Below are 25505 nucleotides of genomic sequence, written 5' to 3' on the forward strand. Positions count from 1 at the left end.
TCTGGGGTCGTCCAGAAGAGCATCCAGACAAAACCCCACCCCCCAAACGGAGCTCTCAGCCGCTTCTTTCTTCCCCGGGGCGCATGCGCAGCGCACTCTCCGGCCACCGCACGCCTCTGCCAGCGAGTGGAGAGCGCTTACGTCACCGTGAAGCTGATGATGTGCCCTTCCGCTTCTCCAAGGAAAATGAGTCCGTGCACTTTTGACCTCCCTTAGCACACAGAAAACGTCTTCCTTTCTTCCACCCCAGTGCTAAAGACTTCTCCCTCCCGTCTCCAACAGCTCAGCTTTTTTTTTGCCGGGCTCCTCTGTACGTTCGTAGGACGAGGAAGGCGGCGGAGAGGAAAAACGACAGGGCACGAGACCAGTTTAGCCTTGTTTACAGGGAGTGAGCAAGTCTAGGAATCGGTCCGCGAGGGCGGAGCCGAGGGACCGGCACTTCTTCCTTCCCTCCCCTCCCTCCCCAGCCTTCCCCGCGAGCGGACGCGGCAGCGCCTCTGTCTCGCTTTTTCTTATTTTCCCCCCCTTCCCCTTTTTTTTCCTTTTTCTCCCCTTCCCCCCTTTTCACCATTTCCCCTCGGAGGCGCTTCCCCCGGGCAGGGGCAGAGCCGGTCTCACCCCCCGCCTCTCCCCGGCCCCCGCCGCCCTATGGCGAGAGGGAACCCCCTCCCCACCCGGGCACTAGCGGCGGCGGTTGGAGGAGTGGGACCGGCGGTGGCCGCGGCAGCCTCAGGTCCGGGGAAGTCATGGAACTAATTCGCTGACCCACCGGCCACAGCCGTGCGTCCCGCTCGATCGCCAGCGCCCGCGCTCCCCCGGCCCGGTTCCCCCTCTTCTCCCTCCTCAGTCGGTCCGGTCCTCGTCCCGCGCGCCCCGCCGACGCGCGCTGAGGAAAATGGGGTGGTAACGGGCCCCCGGATGACCCCGCGTCACCACTGTGAGGCCTACAGCTCCGCCGGGGAGGAGGAGGAGGAGGAGGAAGAGGAGGAGAAGGTGAGGGGGCGGGGGGGGGGGACTCGCGTCTCCCCGCCCCCCCCGCGCGCCCCCCCCCCCATTGCCCCTCCACCCCGTGCCACCTGAAGGGAAGCTCCGGGAGCCGCGCTCCGCGGCTGAGGCCCGGCCCCTGCCTCCCCCTCCAAAGGAAACCTTCGCGACCACCCCCCACTCCGCCCTCTCCACGCCAGAACGGTTCAGCACCTGCCCAGTTTGTAAACGGTTCTGCTGTGTTTCCTTTCGGGCTAGTTTTTTGCCAGCGAGTAACTTTTTTGTAGCAGCAGCAAATTGTCTACTTTGGTGCACTGGGCACCTCGAGCCTGTGTAACACACAAAGAAGGAGACACACCCCCACCCTTAGACTTCAACACTACTGCGGGAGCCAAAGGAAGATAATTGACATTGCAAAGCGGAATGAATGCCAAACGATCCGTTGAACGGCCAGTACTGCGGGCACTCGCGGGAGGGGAATGTTACCGCGGGTGTGAGTGGGTGGGGGAAATTGGAAAGGAGGTGAGATAGAAAGGCGGGGTTGAAGTCCCCGAAATTTTGAAGAGGACAGAACGGCCCCCTCTTGAGCTCGAGGTTCCATTGCAGGTCATTTGGGCAAGGGTTGAGAGTTGGGTAGCAAAGTAGTGGAAGGTGTTCCTGGGGAGGTAGAATGGAGTCACTGAAGGCCTCTGAATGTCAAGCTCAAGTCTTCAGCTTTTTTATTCTCTCAGTGGAGAGCGCCTCCGTTTGAGGAGCAGGGTATGATGTTAATAAATAACACTTGTTGAACCTTTTTATCTGACGGCATTGTTCAAAGCAGTTTGCAACTCACTGAAGCCTCAAAAGGACTCGTGGTGAGGCAGGTAGTTCGGGAGCCTTAGTTTATCCAAGAGGAAAACTGAGGGTCCACAGGATGAAGTAATTTACCCTGTAGGTGACAGCTAGAGCCGGGTGGCCAGAATTCTGGCCCGTACAGCCTATGTTGTAGAGTCTCTAATTTACCGAAAAATGCATTTGTTGAAAACATTAACGATAGGATTATCTGCTTCTGCTTTTTCCACGTGATTTGTGGTAGATGAGATAGAAGGTAGTGGACAAATAGATGAAGAATGAACAGGGTTTAGATTTGCAGATTTGGAACCAGAAGGATGGGAGAGTCTGAACTTCTGGACTGGGATAAATTTCTTACTACTGATGTAGAGCAGACTAGTTAGAATCAGCATGTGTGGGGAAGGCACGGTAGCGATGATTTGCAGCGACCGATAACTGGGTTTAAGTGACAGTGTGACTCCTAGTAGGTTAGAATGGAGCTCTGCGAAGGTTTTTGGTGAAGACTGGAAGCTGAGAGCGTGTACACGTTTTATTCCGATTGTAAAATACTTTAAAAACGAAAGGTACGTTTCTGTACGTTTCTTCATCTTTAAAAATGGGTGTAATAATAATACCAACTTTGTTAGGTTGTATAAGGATTAAATGAGTTCATATGGTGTAATACTTTGAACAATACCTGGCTTGAGTCGTAAGCACTGATTGCTTTTTCTTATTCAGAACTTAAGCATAAGCTATTTATTAGGCATAGTGCTAAACTCTGGAGTGTTTGCTATCAAAGAACTCAGGGTTAGTAGGAGAGACAGGTCTATCACAGAGCAGATAAATTCAAAAGTAGGATTATGTCCAAGTACAGATGTGAGAAGGCAGGGTACTATTTACAGACCTGTGCAAATGACAGCTCCGTAGAAAGGGAAGTGCCAGCTAGAGAAGGACATTTCAGGTTGAAAGACCAGTGTGTGGAAAGGCATGGAGCTAGGGAAGCAAACAGCAGGCTGTTTTGGAATTACAAGTACCTGCAGTTCATTATTAGGTTAGGAACAAAAAGTCAAGATGGTCACATTAAAATCCCTCTTTTTAGAATAGGAACTTAGTTCCAGAAGTCAGCATCAGTACAGAATTATTTTAATGGAGTTGGTGTTATGGTGACAATAAATATAAGAATTCTGTATTAATAAAGTTTCTGTTGTTTATCCAGCCCTGTGTAGCACGTTTTCTTAGAAGAGCAGGAGGCTCTGTATGTAGATTTGTAATTTAGTTTATACTGTACAGTAGGCATTTTATAAACTATTCACTCATACATTAAGTTATTTGATAAACATGGAGAAAGAAGCAGCAGTGGTAATTGAAAGAATGGCAGGAGAAATGTGAAACTACTGTAAAGTTAGAAGTGTATGGAATATGCCAACCAAAACAGTCTTTTTGTTTCTTAGTTCCTAGAGACTTCTAGCTGTCTGAGCATTCAAAGTTTTGGATGTAACTAATGGCATAAAATAATAAGATATATATAACCATAAAGTTCTAGTATTTCAAACAGTAAAATTATATTTTAAGTGTTTGTATTTTATTCTTTAAAAAAAAATTTTTTTTAATGTTTATTTTTGAGAAGGAGAGAGCATAAGTGAGGGGCAGGGAGAGAGGGAGACACAGAATCCGAAGCAGGCTCCATCCAGGCTCTGAGCTGTCAGCACCAACGGGACATGGGGCTTGAACCCATGAGCAGTGAGATCATGACCTGAGCCGAAGTTGGATGCTCAACGACCTAAGCCAATCTATTTTACACATCAGAAAACAAACTTGTGCATTATCAGAGAAACAAAACTCAAGTTAATGTTTTCTTCACTGTACCATTATTTGTCTTACTAGAATCTTAAAAAAGGAATCTAAAAGGTATCCTGGTAATATAAATACTTCCATAACTTGTCTTCTGTTGGGGGGGGGGGGAGGGAGGTTTTCCAACATTCTTAACTTGAGAGTAATTTCAAAAAGAAACCCTATTCCTAGATTCATCTATCATTAATATATCACCCCACTTGTTTTATCATTTATCCTCTCTTTCTGTCGCATATATATGTTGCATGCATTATGGCCCTTTACTCCTAAGTATTTTACTGTGTATTTCCCAAAAAATAGGAATATTCTCTTATAGAATTGCAGTAAAGTTATCATTAGTAAGTTTAACATTGATAACATTTTTAAAAAATCTTTTTAAAATGTTTACTTTTTGAGAGGAGAGAGCATGAGGAGCAGAGAGACAGAATCCAAATAGGGTCCAGGCTCTGAGCTGTCAGCACAGAGCCTGGCATGGGGCTAAACTCCCAACCATGAGATCATGACCTGAGCTCAACCCGACTGAGCCACCCAGGTGACCTTAACATTGATAACATCTACTTTAATTTGTTCCCATTATGTCAGTTGACCCAGTAATGACTTTTAGCAGTTTATCTTCCCAGTACAGGATTGAGTCTACAGTCAGATATTGAACTTCCATTTTTCTGTAGCCTCTGATCTGAAATATTTCTGCAAGTGTCCTCCATGCTTTTTTCTTTCACTTGGATTATTTATGTCTTATTTTTGAAAGATAAAGGAAGTTTTAACTCTTTATTTTTTGTTACATTCCCCTAGTGTGAGCAAAGAATGGTTCCTTTATTTACTCATTTTCATATGGTGTATTACATAAATTGATTTCCTGAATGTTAAAGCAACTTTGCATTCCTGGGCTAAATCCCAGTTGATTACGGTGTATAGTCTTTTATTTATTTATTTATTTATTTTTTTGCTAGTATTTTGTTAAGGAATTCCACATCTGCATTTAGAAGAGATGTTCATGGGGCACCTGGATGGCTCAGTCGCTTAGACGTCTGACTTCGACTCAGGTCATGATCTCATGGTTCATGGGTTCGAGCCCTGCATTGGGCTCTGTGCTGATAGCTCAGAGCCTGGAGCCTGCTTCGAATTCTGTGTCTCCCTCTCTCTGTGCCCCTCCCCTGCTTGCTCTCTGCCTGTCTCTCTCTCTCAAAAATAAATGAAAATTAAAAATTAAAAAAAGAATAGATGTTCATCAATAGTTTTCTAGTGCTGCTGTCTTTGCTTCACTGGCCTTATAAAGTAAGTTGAGAAATGCTCTTTACTTTTTGGAGGAGTTTGTGAAGAATTTTTAAAATTTTTCTGCAGATGTTTGGTAGAATTCACTAGTGAAGCCACTTGGGCATAGGCTTTTCTTTGACAATTGTTTGTTTATTGAATCAGCTTCTTGTATGGCTGTTCAGCTTTTTCTGTTTCTTTTGAAGTCCGTTTTGATAATCTGTGGTTCTAGGTGCTTGTCCATTTCATGCAAATTGTCCAATTTATTTGCAAACAATTCATAAAATTTCTTTATAATACCTTTTATTTCTACAGCATAGGTGGTAATGTCTTCTCTTTATTCCTGATTTTAGTACTTTAACCTTTCTGTTTTTTCTTGGTTGGTGTAGCTAAAGGTTTGCCAATTTTGTTGATCTTTTCAAAGAACCAACTTTTGGTTTCATTGATTTCTCTCTATTTCTCTATTCCTTCATTAATTTCTGCTCATATTTTTTCTGATTTGCTTTTGGTATAGTTTGCTCCACTTGCACCCTATAAGTTTTGGCATATTAGGTTTTCTTTTTCATTCATCTTGAAGTATTTTCTAATTTCCCTCATGATTTCTTCTTTGACCCAGATTCCTTTGTTTTAAAAACAGTTGTTAAATTGTTTTTAAACAATTGGAAAATAGTTTCTCAAAAATACCCAAAAAACAGAAACTACCCTATGACCCAGCAATTGCACTGCCAGGTATTTATCCAAAGGATACAAAAATGCTGATTTGAAGGGGCACATGCACCCCAATGTTTATAGCAGTACTATCAACAAAGTATGGAAAGAGCCGAATTGTTTGAAATTGTTAAATTTCAAATCTAAATATTTGAAAGTCTTAGAATCTTAACTGTAGAAGATTGAAGAACAGGAATCTCTTGAATCTGATGTTACTCTTCTTTACATGGTTTGATGCTGTGCATGCATCTCTGTCCCCTATTCATCTGATTTAAAAGTAATTTTCAAAGCAAACATTTTGAGGGAAGAGTAATCACAGGGGCAGCTAGCCATTGGAGAATGTTGAGAAAGTTGGGGGATCCTGGTGAGCCACCCTGTTGGGTATAGCTAATAGAATGAAACAGGTAACTTTCGACAAGAGTTATTTATGTACTAAAATGGTAAAGAAGAAGCCTTAGAACCAATGAAGTTTAATCTCCAACTAATATAGGTGTTTTTTCTAAATATCTCTTAACAGATGGTCATCTAGCTTATACTCCATTTCCAAGGTTAATATTTATATCTGCTTCAGATGAAATTATAGTGACTTTGTTCATCTAATTTTAGAGAATCTGGGAAAACTACCAAGGCAACAAAATTGGAATCTCAGAACACCTCAGCATAATGTAACAATAGTTAGAATCTAATAAGGTGGCTCTCCTTCAAGATGATTTTTTTAAAAAGAAAGAGTATATTTATGGTCCTGAACAAGGTCCCGTCTACCTTCAAAAAAAGGGCACCAAAACTGCACGCACAATGGAGTGGGGCAGGTGAAGAGAATTTGCCTGAGTGTACCTTAGTAAGTCTTAAGAGTTTTAGTTGACCATAAATTCTATCTGAATTGATAGTGTGATGCAGACTCCAAAAAAATAGCTAATGATCTTAGACTGTATCAATACTGAAACTGGTGCTAATTTAGAAGAACAAAAATCATGTCATGTGAGGAAACCTTGAACAGTTTTACAGCTATGAAAAAGATGAGTTGGTGGGCATGGTAGCCGCTTTCAAACATTTGAAGGATTGGCTTGTGAAAGATTAGATTTGGGTTTGTTTGTTTTGCTTCTTGGTGGTTTTTGTTTTTTGCCCCAAGGATTGAAACCAGCCTTTGGTTGAGTCCCAGTTTTATCAGGGTTCTATGAGTGATAAAAAGATAATATTGGTAGGTATCATTTCATTATCCTATTGTTTATTATTTCATAGGAGGTATAGTGGGAAGGGATAGAACCTGGTACTGGCACAAAAACAGACACATGGATCAATGGAACAGAATACAGAACCCAGAAATGGAACCACAAATGTGTGGCCAACTAATCTTTGACACCGCAGGAAAGAATATCCAATGGAAAAAAAAGACAGCAAGTGTTGTTGGGAAAACTGGACAGTAATGTGCAGAAGAATGACCACTTTCTTACACTGTACACGAAATAAAGTCAAAATGTATGAAAGGCCTAAATGTAAGACAAGAAACGATCAAAATTCTAGAGGAGGACACAGGTAATAACCTCTTTGACTTCACTGTGACAACTTCTTACTAGACATGTCTCAGAGGCAAGGAAAACAAAAGCAAAAATGAACCATTGGGACCTCATCAAGATAAAAAGCTGCACAGTGAAAAAAAACAACAAAACTAAGAGGTAGCCTACAGAATGGGAGATGATATTTGCAAATGACTATTGGATAAAGGGTTAGTATCCAAAACCTAGGAATAATTTACCAAACTCAACACCCAAAAAACAAATAATCTAGTGAAGAAATGGGCAGAAGACCTGAACAGACACTTTTTCAAAGAAGACATCCAGATGACTAACGGACACATGAAAAGATGCTCAACCTCACTTCGTCATCAGGGAAATACAAATCAAAACCACAATGAGATACCACCTCACACCTGTCAAAATGGCTAAAATGAACAACTCTGGAAATAACATGTTGACGAGGATGCAGAGAAAGGGGAACACTTTTGCACTGTTGGTGGGAATGCATACTGGTGCAGACACTCTGGAAAATAGTTTCTCAAAAATACCCAAAAAACAGAAACTACCCTATGACCCAGCAATTGCACTGCCAGGTATTTATCCAAAGGATACAAAAATGCTGATTTGAAGGGGCACATGCACCCCAATGTTTATAGCAGTACTATCAACAAAGTATGGAAAGAGCCCAAATGTCCATCAACTGATGAATGGATAAAGAAGATGTGGTATATATATATACAACAGAATATTACTCGGCAGTTAAAAAAAAAATGGAATCTTGCCATTTGCAACAGTGTGGATGGAACTAGAGTGTATTATGCTAAGCAAAATAAGAGAAAGACAAATAAGATTTCACTCCTATGTGGAATTTAAGAAATGAAACATGAAAATAGGAAAAGGGAAGGAAAAGTAAGAAAAACAGGGAGGCAAACCACAAGAGACTCCTAATTACAGAGAATAAACTGAGGGTTGCTGGAGGGGAGTTGATTGGGGGGATGGGCTAAATGGGTGATGGACATTAACGAGGGCACTTTTAGGGATGAGCACTGGGTGTTATATGTAAGTGATGAGTCACTTAATTTTCTTAAAACCATTACTATGCTGTAAACTAACTTGGATTTAAATTAGAGGAAAGAGTACCTGGAGTTGAGGATAAGAGTGGCATGGAAATTGAATAAGTTTATTTGTTTTAAAAAATTTTTAATTTTATTTAAAACAAATTTTCATGTCAATTCTAGGCATTTAAATTTTTTTTAATCCCATAAATTTGAAGCGCATACATAATATACACAGTTGAAAAATGAAATAGTTATATGAGGTTTATAATGAACCGCAGTCTCCTGCTTCTGGACATTCTCACCCTTTTCTCACTTTCTTGAGGTGAATCTCTGAGCACTTATCTGTTTCTCTTGTTATTTAAGATATTTTCAAATAACTTGCCCTACCATTTTTTGATATTTCAGTTTTAGGTATTAATAGTTTTCCTACTGTGACATGTAAAGGGGTGGCTCTCGTTTTACCTTGTAATACCTCTCATCTTCTCAGTGCAGTTTTATCCGTTTGATAAAGTCCCTATTTAGTATATTCATTATTATGTACATGTCGATATTATTACGTTTGCCTTCTTGCATAATCTTTTTTTCTGATGTTAATTACCCTTTCATTTCCTTAGCTTTTATCAAATCTAGTTGAGTCTTGCCACATTTTAGCTTCTCAGTCCAATTTTCTTTTTATTTTGAGAGAGACAAAAGGACTGAGTGTGAGTGGGGGAAGGGCAGAGAGAGAGAATCCCAAGTAGGCTCTGTGCTGTCAGCACTTGGGGTGGGGTTGGGGGGGTGGGGTTGTGCTTGATCTCACAAACCTTGAGATAGTGACCTGAGCTGAAATCAAGTCAGATACTTAACCAGCTGAGCCCACGTAGGCACCCCTCAATCCAATTTTCTAAGCATGGTTGTACATCTCAGTCTCTAGTTTCTTTTTCTTTTCTTTATTCTATTATTTTTTTTAAAAAAACTTAAAGTTTCTCCTGGACTTTCAGTTGCACTGCACTGATCTGGACTGTTGCTCTTTAGACTTGCTCATTTTAGGGTGCCCGTCACTTTATTGTTGAGTTTTCTAGATGATCACTCTCTAGTAGAACTTTCTGCAGTGATACAGATGTTCCTTTTCTGCACTATCTGATGCAGTATCCACAAACTACATGTGGCTATTGAGCATTTGAAATGGGGCAGTAGTGACTGAGGAATTATATTTTAACTTCATTTAATTCTAATATAAATATTTCTGTGTTTAGTTAGCGGACACTGTATTGGAAGCACAAATAAAGACGATTTCATACTGATTATATGGGAATGAGTGGGATATAATGCTATGGATTTCATTTTTTTTTTAATGAAAGAAAAGGTTAGTAACCTTTATCTGATTAGATTTTTAAGAGGAATATTTGGGATAACTACTTCTAAGAATTACTAGGATGAAAATCCAATGACTTAAAATTTGTTGGCACAATTTGAGATGTAATAATATGTTTTCTTCAGAGTCTATAGGTTCTATCAATTTTATGTCCATGTTTTTATTGTCTTTACTACTGGGTTTCATATTAAAAGTGAATATGTTTAGGTAACATAATTATTGTAACATTTTAATGTATTTTAAAGACCTATGAAATCCTATACTGCCTTGTAACATTCTTATTTTGTTTTATGAATTGCTTAATAAGAACAACAGATTTGTACAATGCTACATGTACTCTATAATTAAAGAAAAAGCATTGTTTTATATTTTATTTTATAGGTAGCTACATCAAGCTGGGAGGCAGGCAGATCCAAAGGATATCATGAAGTTTCCAGGGCCTTTGGAAAACCAGAGATTGTCTTTCCTGTTGGAAAAGGCAATCTCTAGGGAAGCCCAGATGTGGAAGGTGAATGTGCCGAAAATGCCTACCAATCAGGTAATGATTTTTCTCTTCACTCTAGATAGATGACTTAGAAATAAGTGTACTACTCTCATATAATGGTGTCTTGACACTGCATGGGAGAAATACATACTATTAAAGGATATGCTCTATTTTTTATTTAAGAAACTTCTTGTTTCATTCTGAAACAAGAATGAACTTTTTGTTAGTTTGTGTTATCTGAGTTACAGCTTTAAGAAGATACATTTGTTCTCTTTCACTATAGCCCAGTGCTAACACCAATAAGCCTTCTTTATTTCTAGGTATATAGTTAGCTATGGAAGCTGAAATTATCTTTAGTACACAAAAATTGTTCTTTCTTTCTTGAATATTTATAAGGGGTTCAAGTAAGCTACTAAGATAATGCCAGTGTTGGATGCTTCTAGAGAGATAGGCTTCTTACCACTCAATTACTATTAGCCATATGCCTTTTCTTTTAGAAATGTTTATGCTTCTAACATATAATCCTATTAATGTTTTTTTTTTAACAAATAATTATTCAGTTTATGCACTTCCAAAGCTTATTGTATAAGCTCTTTTTTATCCCTAGTATCTTGCATTGTGCTTGGGATAAAGAACAGTGGCCAAGAAATTTTTGATCTGTGTAGGTAAATGAATAGCAAATATCTGAGTTCCTCCTTTGTTGGCTTAGGTTAACCTTTGTTTGTAGGTTTTTGAAATCTAAATGCATCTTCTAATTCTAACCTATTTCTGTCATTCTTTGTCACAAGCTGATGAAAAATGTTTTGCATTTATTGTTACTTATTTGTCATTTAGCAGATTGAAATTAGTTAACTGGAGTGTGTTACCATATTTAATCCTTTGAAATAGGTAATAGTCCCTTTGCTCAAGACTTTATAAATTATTTTTAACGTTTATTTATTTTTGAGACAGAGAGAGAGAGAGCATGAATGGGGGAGGGTCAGAGAGAGAGGGAGACACAGAATCCAAAGGAGGCTCCAGGCTGTGAGCTGTCAGCACAGAGCCTGATGCAGGGCTCGAACTCATGGACTATGAGATTCATGACCTGAGCCGAAATCGGACGCTTAACCGACTGAGCCACCCAGGCGCCCCAGGACTCAAGACTTTAATAAGTAGTAGAGTTATAATTTGAACCTGAGGTAGTTCTCTTCCCATTATACTTTGTTTTCAGTTTTTACTTTTATGTACTTGTGTGATTTTTAATTTTTTTATTACTTTTTTTTTTAAGTTTATTTATTTTGAGAGAGAGCAAAAGAGTGAAAGCTGGGAAGGGGAAGAGAGAGGGAGAGACAGAATCCCAAGCAGGCTCTGCACCATCAGCACAGAGTCCGATGTGGGGCTCAATCCCACGAAACATGAGATCATGACCTGAGCTGAGATCAAGAGTCGGACTCTTAACCAACTGAGCCACCTAGGCACCCCATCTTGTGTGATTTTTTTAGATTACTTGGGAATTCAGTCATTCAGTAAATGTTCATTAAGTAACTGTTACATTCTGAGCACTTCTAAGCATTGAAGATACATCAGTGAGAAAACTGAAATTCCTGTCCTTGTGTTCTGACATTCTGGTATGCCTCAAAGCTTAAATACACCTGGCTTTAGAACCATTTCTTTCTTCCTTCTTCTGCTGTCTCCTTGAGTCAGCATGTAACCAACAATAATATTCTTTTACAACATAGTCTTTAAAGGTGATACTCTCCCAAGATTATAGTATATTGCTATGTTATCACTTAACCTGGCCTATTTCTATAGGTGACTTAGTAAATACTACTGAGGTAATACCAGAGAATAGAACAGTATTAAACTTCTCAGAGGGAATACTTAAGGATTTGCTTTTAGTAACATCAAGTAGAAGCCAAAGTTAATTCTCAAATGTGGATGGGCTTGTTCTGATGGAGATAGGGAATAACGTAGGGATAAGAGGAAAGAGCTGTAAGGGCTGGAGCCACTTTCCATAGTAACCCCCAAAGACACTTCTGTATTCTAGTTCTAATTTTTTTATTTTCTTCTATCACTCTTCACGGACTGGCTTTTTTACTTCTCTTTCCACGATTACTTCTTTTTTTTTTTTTTTTTGAATTTTTAAAATTTTATTTATATATGAAATTTATTGTCAAATTGGTTTCCATACAACACCCAGTGCTCATCCCAAAAGGTGCCCTCCTCAATACCCATCACCCACCCTCTCCTCCCTCCCACCCCCCATCAACCCTTAGTTTGTTCTCAATTCTCAACAGTCTCTTATGCTTTGGCTCTCTCCCACTCTAACCTCTTTTTTTTTTTTTTCCTTCCCCTCCCCCATGGGTTCCTGTTAAGTTTCTCAGGATCCACGTAAGAGTGAAACCATATGGTATCTGTCTTTCTCTGTATGGCTTATTTCACTTAGCATCACACTCTCCAGTTCCATCCACGTTGCTACAAAAGGCCATATTTCATTTTTTCTCATTGCCACGTAGTATTCCATTGTGTATATAAACCACAATTTCTTTATCCATTCATCAGTTGATGGACATTTAGGCTCTTTCCATAATTTGGCTATTGTTGAGAGTGCTGCTATGAACATTGGGGTACAAGTGCCCCTATGCATCAGTACTCCTGTGTCCCTTGGATAAATTCCTAGCAGTGCTATTGCTGGGTCATAGGGTAGGTCTATTTTTAATTTTCTGAGGAACCTCCACACTGCTTTCCAGAGCGGCTGCACCAATTTGCATTCCCACCAACAATACAAGAGGGTTCCCGTTTCTCCACATCCTCTCCAGCATCTATAGTCTGCTGATTTGTTCATTTTGGCCACTCTGACTGGCGTGAGGTGATACCTGAGTGTGGTTTTGATTTGTATTTCCTTGATAAGGAGCGACGCTGAACTTCTTTTCATGTGCCTGTTGGCCATCCGGATGTCTTCTTTAGAGAAGTGTCTATTCATGTTTTCTGCCCATTTCTTCACTGGGTTATTTGCTTTTCGGGTGTGGAGTTTGGTGAGCTCTTTATAGATTTTGGATACTAGCCCTTTGTCCGATATGTCATTTGCAAATATCTTTTCCCATTCCGTTGGTTGCCTTTTCGTTTTGTTGGTTGTTTTCTTTGCTGTGCAGAAGCTTTTTATCTTCATAAGGTCCCAGTAATTCACTTTTGCTTTTAATTCCCTTGCCTTTGGGGATGTGTCGAGTAAGAGATTGCTACGGCTGAGGTCAGAGAGGTCTTTTCCTGCTTTCTCCTCTAGGGTTTTGATGGTTTCCTGTCTCACATTCAGGTCCTTTATCCATTTTGAGTTTCTTTTTGTGAATGGTGTGAGAAAGTGGTCTAGTTTCAACCTTCTGCATGTTGCTGTCCAGTTCTCCCAGCACCATTTGTTAAAGAGACTGTCTTTTTTCCATTGGATGTTCTTTCCTGCTTTGTCAAAGATGAGTTGGCCATACGTTTGTGGGTCTAGTTCTGGGGTTTCTGTTCTATTCCATTGGTCTATGTGTCTGTTTTTGTGCCATCCACGATTACTTCTAATCATGTTTTCCCTTCTTGATTTCTTGGAGAAAAGAAACAGTCTTGTTGTTAATCCATATACATACTTTGTCCAACTTTTCTAATCTTTTTTTAAGTGCTGGTAAAAATGGAAAAATAAAATATTTTAATTTTCTGCTTTGCGTCTTTCCTTCAGTTTCCTTATGTTTCTTTCTCTACCTAAACTCTACCTCTGGATCACTCTCTTACAGTTCTCTTTTAATCTGCAGCTCGTATCCCCAAGTTTAGAACAGAGTGGTCACACGAGAATGTTATACACCTATCACTCCCTGTGTGTGTGCTTCTACAGCACTTTTTATTTCCCTTATAGCACACAATATTATTTCCTAATGATGTGATTGTGAGTTCCTTTGGGCTAGGGTTGTGTTATTTTATTTACTGGCATATAATAGACATATAATATAGTAGTAAACATTTACTGGCATATAATATAGTAGTAAACATCTTTTAAATGAACATTATCATTTCTTTGTAATTATTTCAGGTTAGAGAAGTTCTTTTATATAATAGTACGTTCAATTACACGATAATTTTGTTATATGAATTTGGGGGAAAAATTGAAGACTGGTCAAAGTGACATGCACTTTCAGATATTCTTTATTTTGCTAAAGTGCTTTTGATATGCAAAGACAAAACTGTGCTTGAAGCTGTTACTATAAAGATGGTTTTCATTAGAAGTTTGAAACTCTAAGGAATCTTCAAAGGCCATATAATTATGTAGTTTCCAATACATGATCTTGAGCCACTGGGCTTCTGAGTGTATCAGAGTCACCCAGGAGATGTCTTACAGAGATTCCAGGCCTCACTCAGACTTCTTGGGCTTGTGGTGGCAATTATGGAAATATGTATTTTAAAAAGCTTTATAGTTTTATTAACATGAATTAGATTTGGGAATCACTGATTTACTCTAACCACACAGTAGAAAAGTTCTCCTTCTAACATCTCTGGTAAGTGGTCCTCTGTTTTGGATATTTTATTCATTCTACTATGGAAAAACTATAAATTATTGTCAAGTTTTTCCTAAATTGAACCTGAAAACTCCTTCTTTCTAGTGGCCACTTACTGGTTCTAGTTTTGTCCACTGGAGCAATACAGAATAAATTTCCTTGTTTTAAGTGGTAGCCCTTTATCTATTCAAAAATGTGTTAAGCCCAAAAAGTCATCTCTTTTCCTTTTTTTTTCTTTTTTTCTCTTTCTTTCTTTCTTTCTTTCTTTCTTTCTTTCTTTCTTTCTTTCTTTCTTTCTTCTTTCTTTCTTTTTTTTCTTTCTTTCTCTCTTTCTCTTTCTTTCTTTCTTTCTTTCTTTCATTCATTCATTCATTCATTCAAGTTAGTTAACATACAGTGTAGTCTTGGTTTTAGGAGTAGAACCCAGCGACTCGTCTCTTACATATGACACCTAGTGCTCATCACTAAAAGTGCCCTCCTTAGTGCCCATCACCCATTTAACCTATTCCTCTACCCACCTCCCCTCCAGCGACCCTTAGTTTGTTCTCTGTATTTAAGAGTCTCTTACGGTTTGTCTCCCTGTTTTTATCTTATTTTTGCTTCCCTTCCCTTATGTTCATCTGTTTGTTTCTTAAATTCCACATAGGAGTGAAATCATATATTTGTCTTTCTCTGACTGACTTATTTTGCTTAGCATAATACTTGCTAGTTGCATTCACATTGTTGCAAATGGCAAGATTTCATTTTTTTAATTGCGAGTAATATTTCATTGTATGCATATATGTACACACACCCCACATCTTCTTTATCCATTCATTAGTTAATGGACATTTGGGCTCTTTCCATACTTTGTTGACAGTGCTGCTATAAACATTAGAGTGCATGTGCCCCTTCAAATCAGCATTTTTGTATCTTTCGGATAAATACCTAGTAGTGCAATTGCTGGGTCGTAGGGTAGGTCTGTTTCTAATTTTTTGAGGAACCTCCATACTGTTCTCCATAGTGGCTGCACCAGTTTGTGTTCCAAATAGCAGTGCAAAAATGTTCCTCTTTCTCCGCATTCTTGCCAACATCTGTTGTTTCCGGAGTTGTTCATTTTAGCCATTCTGACAGGTGTGAGGTGGTATCTCATTGTGGTTTTGATTTGTATTTCCCTGATGACGAGTGAGGCTGAGCATCTTTTCATGTGTCTGTTAGTCATCTGGATGTCTTCTTTGAAAAAATGTTCATGTCTTCTGCCCATTTCTGCACTAGATTATTTGTTTTTTTGGGTGTTGAGTTTGGTAAATTCTTTCTAGATTTTGGATACTAACCCTTTATCCAATAGTCATTTGCAAATATCTTCTCCCATTCTGTAGGCTGCCTCTTAGTTTTGTTGATTGTTTCCTTCACTGTGCGACATCTCTCTTGTTTTTTAACCATTTTTTGATTAAGATTTCTCTCGTACCACCCCATGGTTTCTTTTTCAAGATCTACTCTTTTTAGTGTGTTTCTTAAGTTGTGATCTTTCAGTTGTAGTTAATAATAAGCAATGAAGTGAAACTATTTATCTTGGTTTGATAATTTCATTAAAGCAGCCTAAATTTAGTTTAGTTTTGGCAGCAGTGTCATGTTGGCTTATTGAACTTGTTTTTAAAGCCACCTTTTTTTTTTTTAAACTTTTTTTTTAAATGTTTATTTATATTTGAGAGAGAAAGACAGAGGGTGAGAGGGGGGAGGGGCAGAGAGAGAGGGAGACCGAATCCGAAGTAGGCTCCAGGTTCTGAGCTGTCAGCACAAAGCCCAATGCAGGGCTCAAACTCACAAGCAGTGAGATCATGACCTGAGCCGAAGTCGGACGCTTAACCAACTGAGCCACCCCGGTGCCCCTCCCTCTCTTTAAATACTGCATTGCCTTAGTTATTATAGCATTATAATAAGTGTTTGGTGGCATAAACCTTGTATTTTTCTCAAGATTGTGTTGGCTATTCTTAGCCCTTTGCTCTTTGAATATATTTTAAAATGCACTGGTCAATTAAAAAGTTTGGGGAGTCAGTTACTGAATCTGTCAGTTTGGGGAGAATTCTTTGTAATATGAGTCTTCCATTTCATGAACATAGACTATCTCTCCATGTTCTTTAAAGTTGGTACTCTGGGGCACCTGGGTGGCTCAGTCCGTAAAGCATCTGACTTCGGCTCAGGGCATGGTCTCACGGTTCATGAGTTTGAGCCCCTTGTCAGGCTGTGTGCTGACAACTCGGAGCCTGGAGCCTGCTTCAGATTCTGTCTCTCTCTGTCTCTCTGTCTCTCTCTCTAGCCCCACTTCCTCTGCTTGCGCTCTGTCTCAAAACTGAATAAATGTTAAAAAAAAAAAAAAAAATTAAAGTTGGTCCTAAGTTTCTTTTAATAATGGTTCGTAGTTTAGGTTTATTTCTAGATATTTCAGTCTTGGTGAGGCTATTACAAATGGTATTTTAGATTTTTTATTTTTTTAATATGCTGTTTCTGTACACGTATATGGAAATAAAATAGCTTTTTATATATTGATTATACTAAATTAGCTTACAGACTGATTTGTATTTTTTTTATTTAAAAAAATTTTAATGTTTATTAGTTTTGAGAGAGAGCTAGAGCACGTGAGCTGGGGAGGGGCAGAGAGAGAGAGCGAGAGACACAGAATCCGACGCAGGTTCCAGGCCTCCAGCTGTCAGCACAGAGGCCAAGGTGGGGTTTGAACTCACAAACTGTGAGATCATGACCTGAGCCAAAGTCAGACGCTTAAGCAACTGAGCCACCCAGGCATCCCAGACTCATTTGTATTTTTGTATATTATACATAGACATGTTTACTATAAATAATCATGGTTTTGTTTCTTCCTATCCAGTTCTTAATACTTTTTATTTATTTTTCTTGTTTTATGGAATTAGCTAGGGCCTCCAGAATCCCACTGAATATAAGTAGCAAGTATCTTTGTCTCAGTTTTAGTTTGAGGGGAAAGTTTTGAGTATTTCACCATTATGTATAATATTTGTTATATATTCTTTAGGTCATCTTGATCAGATTAGGAAGATTATCTCCCTTAATTTGTCAAGAGATTTTTTTCTAAATAGGTGTTAAGGTTTTTTACATCATTGGATTTTGTTAAGTTTGCTTAGGAATATTGAATTTATGTTCATGGGTAAGATTGGTTTGTAATGCCTTTTGTCAGGTTTTCATAATAAAGTATGCTGGCTTTGTAAAGTGAATTGGGAAATGTTCCTGCTTTTTTAAAAAAAAAAATGCTCTCTTTCAATTTGTTTAGGTCGGTGTTATTTCTTTCTTAAAGGTTGGCAGGTTCCACTGGGGGCCTAGAGATTTATTTGTGGGAAAGTATTAAATAATTCAATTTCTTTGGTAAATGTGAGACTAATCAGGTCTTCATTTAAATCTTATTTTAGGGGCGCCTGGGTGGCGCAGTCGGTTAAGCGTCCGACTTCAGCCAGGTCACGATCTCGCGGTCTGTGAGTTCGAGCCCCGCGTCGGGCTCTGGGCTGATGGCTCAGAGCCTGGAGCCTGTTTCCGATTCTGTGTCTCCCTCTCTCTCTGCCCCTCGCCCGTTCATGCTCTGTCTCTCTCTGTCCCAAAAATAAATAAATGTTGAAAAAAAATTAAAAAAAAAAAAAAATCTTATTTTAGTTTTGTAAATTGTGTTTTTCAAGGAATTCATTTATTTCATTTAAATTGTCAAATTATTTGTGAAAAGTTGTTTAATATCATGTTTCTTTTTTTTTTAAAGGTAGAGAGAGTGCACACATGAGCAGGGGAGGGGGAGAGAGAGAGAGAGAGAGAGAGAGAGAGAGAGAGGGAGAATTGTAAGCAGGCTCCATGCCCAGCACAGAGCCCCCACATGTGAGTTGATCTCACAACCATGAGATCACGACCTGAGTGTAAATCAAGAGTCAGACGCTCAACCAGCTGAGCCACCCAGGCAGCCCTATAATATCTTTTTAACATTGAAAAAGTTCATAATGATGTTCTTTTTTCATTTACTTAGTGATTTGTGCTTTTTTTTTGATTAGTGTTTCTAGAGATCTGTGGATTAGTCTTTTAGTTCTGTTGATATTCCCTGTTGTACATTTGCTTTTTTTTTTTTTTTTTTAAGTAGGCTTCCCACCCAGCACAGAACCCAGTGTGGGGCTTGAACTCAAGACTGTGGCATCCAGACCTGAGCTGAGGTCGCGTTGGATGCCTGAGCCACCCAGGCACCCCACACATGTGTTTTCTTTATAAGTTTTGCTCTTTTTTTCATTTCTTGCTTCTGTTACCTTTGTGTAATTTGCTGTTCTTTATCTTGAAGTAGATGCTTAAAAAATTGATTCTTCTATTTTAAGATACACATTTAAAATTAAGGTTTCCTTGAAGTGTAGTTGTTCAACCATGTCTCATTTGCCTCATGGGGTTCTTAATTTCAGTTACTATATTTTTTAGTTCTAGAATTTCCTTTTGGATTTTTTTATAGGTATCATTTTTCTAGTGAAATTCTTCATTTTTTCATCTATTTTCCTGCTTTTCCTCTATTTTCTTGTATGTTAAGTCCTTTTTTCCTTTTTTTAAAAATGTTTATTTATTTATTTTGAAAGAGAGCACGAGCAGGGGAGGGGCAGAGAGAGAGGAAGAGAGAGAATCCCAAGCAGAGGCTCTGCACTGTCAGCACAGAGCCTGATGTGGGGCCCTATCCCATGAACCACGAGATCATGCCCTGAACTGAAACCAAGAGTTGGATGTTCAGCTGACTGAGCCACCCACGTGTCCCTTAAGTCCTTTTCTAATAATTCAAAGATCTAGGTCTTTTTGTTGTTAATCCCTTTTTTCTCTTGGTTTTTGGTCACTTCGTTCTTTTATCATACCTCCTTAATTTTTCTTAATTAAGTTTTTAATTTTAATTCCAGTATTGTTAACATACAGTGTTATATTAGAGTCCAGATGTACAATATAGTGATTCAGTGTATCTATTCCTTACTCAGTGCTCATCAAGATAAGTGTATTCTTAATCCCTTTCACCTATTTCACCCATTCCCCCCCACCATCCTCCCCTCTGGCAACCATCAACTTGTTGTCTGTAGTAGAGTCTATTTCTTGGTTTGTGTGTCTCTCTCTTTTTCTCCCCTTTTGTTCGTTTGTTCCATTTCTTAAATTCCACATATGAGTGAAATCATATGGTATTTGCCTTTCTCTGACTGACTTTGCTTAGCATTATACTATATAGCATACCCAATAATTTTTAATTGGATGCTGAACATTATGAAAAATTGTAAAGGCTCTAGATGTTTTCTTGTTACAGAAGGGTTCAGTCTTTTTTTGGTGGGCAAACTGAGTAGGAGATGAATCACTTTAACCCAGTCAGAGATGGTGCTGATTGAAGTCTGGGCAGCAGTTGGGTATGGCTTCATCTGCCTCTGGTTTGCCCCCCTCCTAGAGTGTAACCAAGAATTCCACCGGAGAACTTGGGAGGTTGCTGAAGGGTGCTGAACTCATTCTTCCTTTTCAGAGGCTTTTGCTTAGCTTCTTACATCTCTATCCTTCCCAACTTCAGAATTTCATTCAAGGGATTCCTGGGTGGCTCAGTTAAGAGTCCTGTTTTTGGTTTCTGCTCAGGTCACGATCTCATGTTTCATGAGTTCAGGTCCATGTCAGGCTCTGCACTATTAGTGCAGAGCCTGCTTGGGATTCTTTCTCCCTCTGTTGCCTATCCCCCATGTGCTCTCTAGTTCTCTCAAAATAAATAAATAATAAACTTAAAATTTAATTTCAAAATTAAGGGGGAAATCAACTGAGTGTCACATTTAGTTCTCTGACCCTCCCTGTCCCTCTAGGTTCTTGGCTCCTCAAGTCTCCATATTTTGTCTCTAGCCCTATAAAAGCCTCAAAAGCTCTGTAGGTTTCCTTGCCCATACTCAGTCTTTTGGCATACTCACAGGAGGGGCAGATGCCCTGAAGGAAAACTACTATAGAATATTGATTCCTCTCGTTTAAGGTTTCCGCATATTCAAAAGTGAATACAGCACTCCTGTGAAAACTTTTGTAAGCTGAAATGTTGTAAAGTGAAGAAACAATTACCATTAACTTATCAGGGAAATTTTTTATGTTCCTAAACCATCTCTTTGGCTTTTCTGATACCTTAGGAGACATCTTGCTAACAGATGGACAAAGTAACTCAAGATAGTACTGATGCTCACAGACAATGTTCAAGGCCATGGTGGCTTGATGCTGAGATACTGAGTATAGTTCTGGGGAAAGGAGATTGGCAGTACCGATCTGCTGCTCTGGGTGTGCCATCACCATCTCCTTAACATCTTGTTGCAAAACAAGTGCTGAATGCTGTGTTTACTTTTTGCCTTTTTTCGTAAAAGTGAAAATTCTCTTCAGAGTTTTTCATGTACTAATGTAGATTTTCAGTAAAAGCTAAGTGACATAACATGGACTTTTGAAATTTGAGGGTACCTGTACCTCACATCCAGGATCTTAGATCTGCAAAGCCTGGTGGTCCTAGAAGTTCTGATGACTTCAAAACAGGTGGTGGTGGTGGTGGTGGTGGTGGTGGTGGTGGTGGTGGTGGTGGTTAATAGCTTTTCTAGTTCTCCGCTGGACTGTAGGTTATTACCTAATCTGTCATAGCGAAAAGCAGAAATGTAACTTTTCTTGGGGCGCCTGGGTGGCGCAGTCGGTTGAGCGTCCGACTTCAGCCAGGTCACGATCTCGCGGTCCGTGAGTTCGAGCCCCGCGTCAGGCTCTGGGCTGATGGCTCAGAGCCTGGAGCCTCTTTCCGATTCTGTGTCTCCCTCTCTCTCTGCCCCTCCCCCGTTCATGCTCTGTCTCTCTCTGTCCCAAAAATAAATAAATGTTGAAAAAAAAAATTTTAAAAGAAATGTAACTTTTCTTAATGTTGAACTTTAGAGATGTGACAGGAGAGGCTGTGGGAGCAGAGGAAAGTACTTTGCTCAACTAGAGTTACTAGGAAAAGTGTAGTGAGGAGTGACCATTGAAATAGCTCTTCAAGGATAAATAATAGGACAGGTAAAAGAGAAGGGGTGTGTTCCAACCAGAGGGAACAGTATGAACAGAGGAGCAGTGATATAATAAAATAGCATGGCAGAAGCAAGGAAGGACTATAAATAATACAAGTGCTATCCTTACAGTATGAATTTTAAGGCAGAAAGAGATGGAAGGTGAGTGAGGCTGGAGAGGTAGATCATAGGGATTTGTATGCCATGCCTGGGGGATTGTACTTAATCTTTTAGGTAATGGTGAGCCTTTTAGAGTTTAAAGCTGGGGAGGATTTGTATTTTAATGATCAGAATGTAACATGTGAAATATAAAGCCCTATGTTTTACCAGGTTGAATCAATGCATTATAAATTCTCTTGAGGATTGGTTGTTAACCAATGAACTGAACTCTCTTAACCCTATTTGAGGAATCCATGGAAAAGAAAACATCCCTTGATCAAGAAGTACTATTTGCGGTGGGCAGGCAGTTCTGCTTTCCTTTCTTCCTTCTGTCCTTCCTTCTGAATGGGATTACTTAGGCACAGAACTTAATTTTTCTAAAGCTATCCTAATATTACTGTTTCATAAGTACATGCTTGAATCGATTTGAAAAAGTGATGTTAGTATGACTTCCCTAAGAGTGAGTCTTAAACTGTTACCTTTTGTGAGTTTTTTGTTGTAGTTGTTATTTTTGTTAATTTTGACTAGTGATATTAATACTAGCCATGCAGGAATGCTTTCTTGGCTCTGTTCCCAAATTTTAATATAAGATGTAAAGTCTAAAGATCCTGTTATGATCTCTTTTATAACTAGTTGTATTATACTTGGTTTAAAAATTATATGTAATATTTTGTAAATTTTTTCTGGCATCACTAGAGCATCAGGTATTTTTAGAAGTGGAAAGAACAAAACTAGTATTTTAAGTGCCTTTTGCATTCTGTTTCTACATTTAGTTTTATAGCTACGATATGAAATCTATATAACCATGTTCCCTATGTTACATACTCTTATAGCACATTATGTTCATCTTTTGTGGCACTTCTTACAGTTTTATGTTTGTGTTATCTGTTTAATGTCAAAAATACCAAATAAACACACTATGTAATATAATTTATGAGTTAGGGATCTTTTTCTCCTCTATCCCCATTGTGTAGATGTTTGAGCTGAAGGTGGAATTAATGGTGTCTTTGTTCTTTGTTCTTTCACCTCCCTAAAACCTCCCCAGTTCCATCAGATTCTGTCACCATCTGTTTCTCCTTGCATGCATGTATTTCCATGTCATTGATTTGTTTGGATGGCTTGCTTAACATTACTTTTCTGTTTTGGCATTTTATTTTTTTTAATTTTTTTCAACGTTTTTTATTTATTTTTGGGACAGAGAGAGACAGAGCATGAACGGGGGAGGGGCAGAGAGAGAGGGAGACACAGAATTGGAAACAGGCTCCAGGCTCCGAGCCATCAGCCCAGAGCCCGACGTGGGGCTCGGACTCACGGACTGCGAGATCATGACCTGGCTGAAGTCGGACGCTTAACCGACTGCGCCACCCAGGCGCCCCATGGCATTTTAGATAAAAGTTCATCTTGGTAGGAATTTAATTTCTCTTGAATGCTTAAGTCTCTCCATATACAAGTATCGTGACTGCCTTCATTTGGCTCTCAGGGAGCCCCTAGACCGGAACTAGTTCTTAAAGTAGCACCTGAGGGCTCTGTGGAAAATGATATATTATAACCAGTGACTATGCTAACTGCTTTTTGACTCAGGGCCTAGCTGTCAGTCTGTGTCTGCTTCCTCTCGCCTTTCTCAAGAAGCTACAGCTCCAGATGATAATGTTTTGCCACCCTTTTGAGACTCTTTGAGAGAGAATTGAAGCTCCTGGTTCTAATAGCCTAACTCCAGTTTCCTCTGTCATGTTGGACAATAGTCTGTGCAGGATATAAATTCCCTTGCTACTCTATGCACCCAGAACCTGTCAAGCCCATAGCTTCAGTTTCATGAACTGCCTTATGTTTCTTTTTGATCAGTGGCATTATACCACTGATTCTCAGAGTATCTGTTTCTAGCAGTCTTTTTCACCGACCTTGATTTAATTTGTAAGTCAGAAGAGCTTAACAATAGGTTATTTCCTCTGCGTTAACATCATTCCTATGCTTCAGAGTAAAGTTCACAGGCTTAAAAAAACAGCTCTTTTCCGTGCCTTTAAAATGATCATATTGTTTCCTCACTTTTAAGATGCAGATGTGTTGTTGTCTCTTATAAGAAGCTTTCATTCTACCTCCACACAGGACCAAGTGCCCTTCCAGTATGCTCCCTTATTGCCTCCTACATACCTCTCTTTTTTACGCTAATCATAGTTGATTGATATTTTCTTAAGTTTGCCTCACCATGAGACTTTAAGTTTCAGAGTTTAAATAGGAAGTTTTTTTATTCATCATTGTATTCCCAGGACCTGTCATATCATAGACACTAAATATTTATTAATATGAACTGAATTAAATGTTTTGATTGTCAGATGTTTTCAGATTATTGGTCATAGTTTCAACACCAGTTTGGTGGTGAGATGTTAACATGAGAGGTTGTAAACCATTTTTATCTCCTTTTCTTGTCCATATTTCTTATGTAGTATTCTAGGGTCATTCTTTATTGACAAAAGGAGTTGACCAGAAGGTAGATATGGCAGTTAATCTTCTAAAATACCAGTTAAAACTGGGTTTAGAGTTAGATGTAAAAATGATAATAAGTGTGATTAGTTGGTTTGACCCACACTAAGAAACACTTTACTATGTTGTGCCAAAGTGAAAAGTGACAGAGAAGTTGGAAAAAAAAATGAGAAATTGGCTAGCCAGTTCAATGGCAGAGATTTTAATGAGCACCAAGTCATGTATTTCTCACAAGACTAAAGAAAGCCAGGAGGAGGGAGAGAGAGAGAAATTCCAACTTAAACTTGGAGGAGATAAAGTTGTTAAGATATAGAGCCCTCCATGTTTTTAAAAAAAAATTTTTTTTTTAATGTTTATTTATTATTGAGAGACAGTGCATGAGCATAGGAGGGGCAGACAGAGGAGGAGACACAGAATCCAAAGCAGGCTCCAGGCTCTGAGCTGTTACCACAGAGCCCGAAGTGGGGCTCAAATTCACAAACTGCCAAGATCATGACCTGAGCCGAAGTCAGACGCTCAACTGACTCAGCCACCCAGGCACCCCAGCCCTCCATGTTTTAATAGCTCTTAATGTATCTTTCTGTGCTATAAGAATTAATTTCATAAAATTGACCCAGAGTAATCAGGAAAAAGGTTTAAGCTATGACCTCTTTACTTTCTAAGGAATTAGGTAAATAATATATTTTAAAAGCTTTCCATCTAAAATGGTTATGATTATAAAGACTGCAGTGCTTTATAATCTGGGTTAAGGATTAAACCTTTACTTGTCTGGAACCCTCACTTACTAAAAATACTTTTTTCCACTAATCACAGTCATTTCTGTACTTTGTTGTGTTTACCTGGCAGAAGTAGTACTTACAGATCTATTTCGTTTACTATAAGTATTAGGTTTTATTTATTTTTTTTGTGGGGCCTGAAAAACTCAAGGGTAAAGTTATCTAATAATTACTTTAAAGTGTATACCATCTAAAAATTAAGCCTATAAAGCAGTTTAAAATAATATATAGGAAGCATTAACATTATATGTTTGTATAGTAATATCTCCATTGGTAAATTAGTTCAGGTGATTTTCTCTTCAGTATTCTTCTGTGATCTTTAAATTTGTAATTCATTTGTTGTCACTGGTATCTTTCATTTATTCTTGTTGATTTTAGTTTTAATTTTAATGGGCTATTATCCTATTACCATACTCCATTTGTATTTCCTAAGATGGTTTAATGGCTATTTGCTGCCTTAGAAAGAAATTCCCTGTATTTTCTTATTCTCTAGAATTGGGAAACTTAATTCCAAAGTTACTATCAGTTGATAATAGTGATACCTAAACTTTTAA

The 25505-nt window shown here is 38.9% G+C and overlaps 1 protein-coding gene across 2 annotated transcripts in view; it reads left to right on the forward strand.

Annotated features, from left to right (window-relative positions):
- The first annotated feature begins 436 nt into the window (after positions 1-436).
- The window catches only part of CCNI (cyclin I), a 37989-nt gene continuing 12920 nt past the window's right edge, over positions 437-25505 (forward strand). The window contains exons 1-2 of one of the 2 annotated variants that reach the window (XM_040480627.1): positions 437-993; positions 9912-10068. In XM_040480627.1, coding sequence (XP_040336561.1) covers positions 9955-10068 — 114 coding nt within the window. In that variant the 5' untranslated portion in view covers positions 437-993; positions 9912-9954. The remainder of the gene's footprint in view (positions 994-9911; positions 10069-25505) is intronic. The other variant, XM_040480634.1, reaches the window with a different exon arrangement.

The sequence above is a fragment of the Herpailurus yagouaroundi genome, unplaced genomic scaffold, assembly GCF_014898765.1.
Source record: "Herpailurus yagouaroundi ecotype Mexico unplaced genomic scaffold, PumYag 28, whole genome shotgun sequence".
NCBI lineage: Eukaryota > Metazoa > Chordata > Mammalia > Carnivora > Felidae > Herpailurus > Herpailurus yagouaroundi.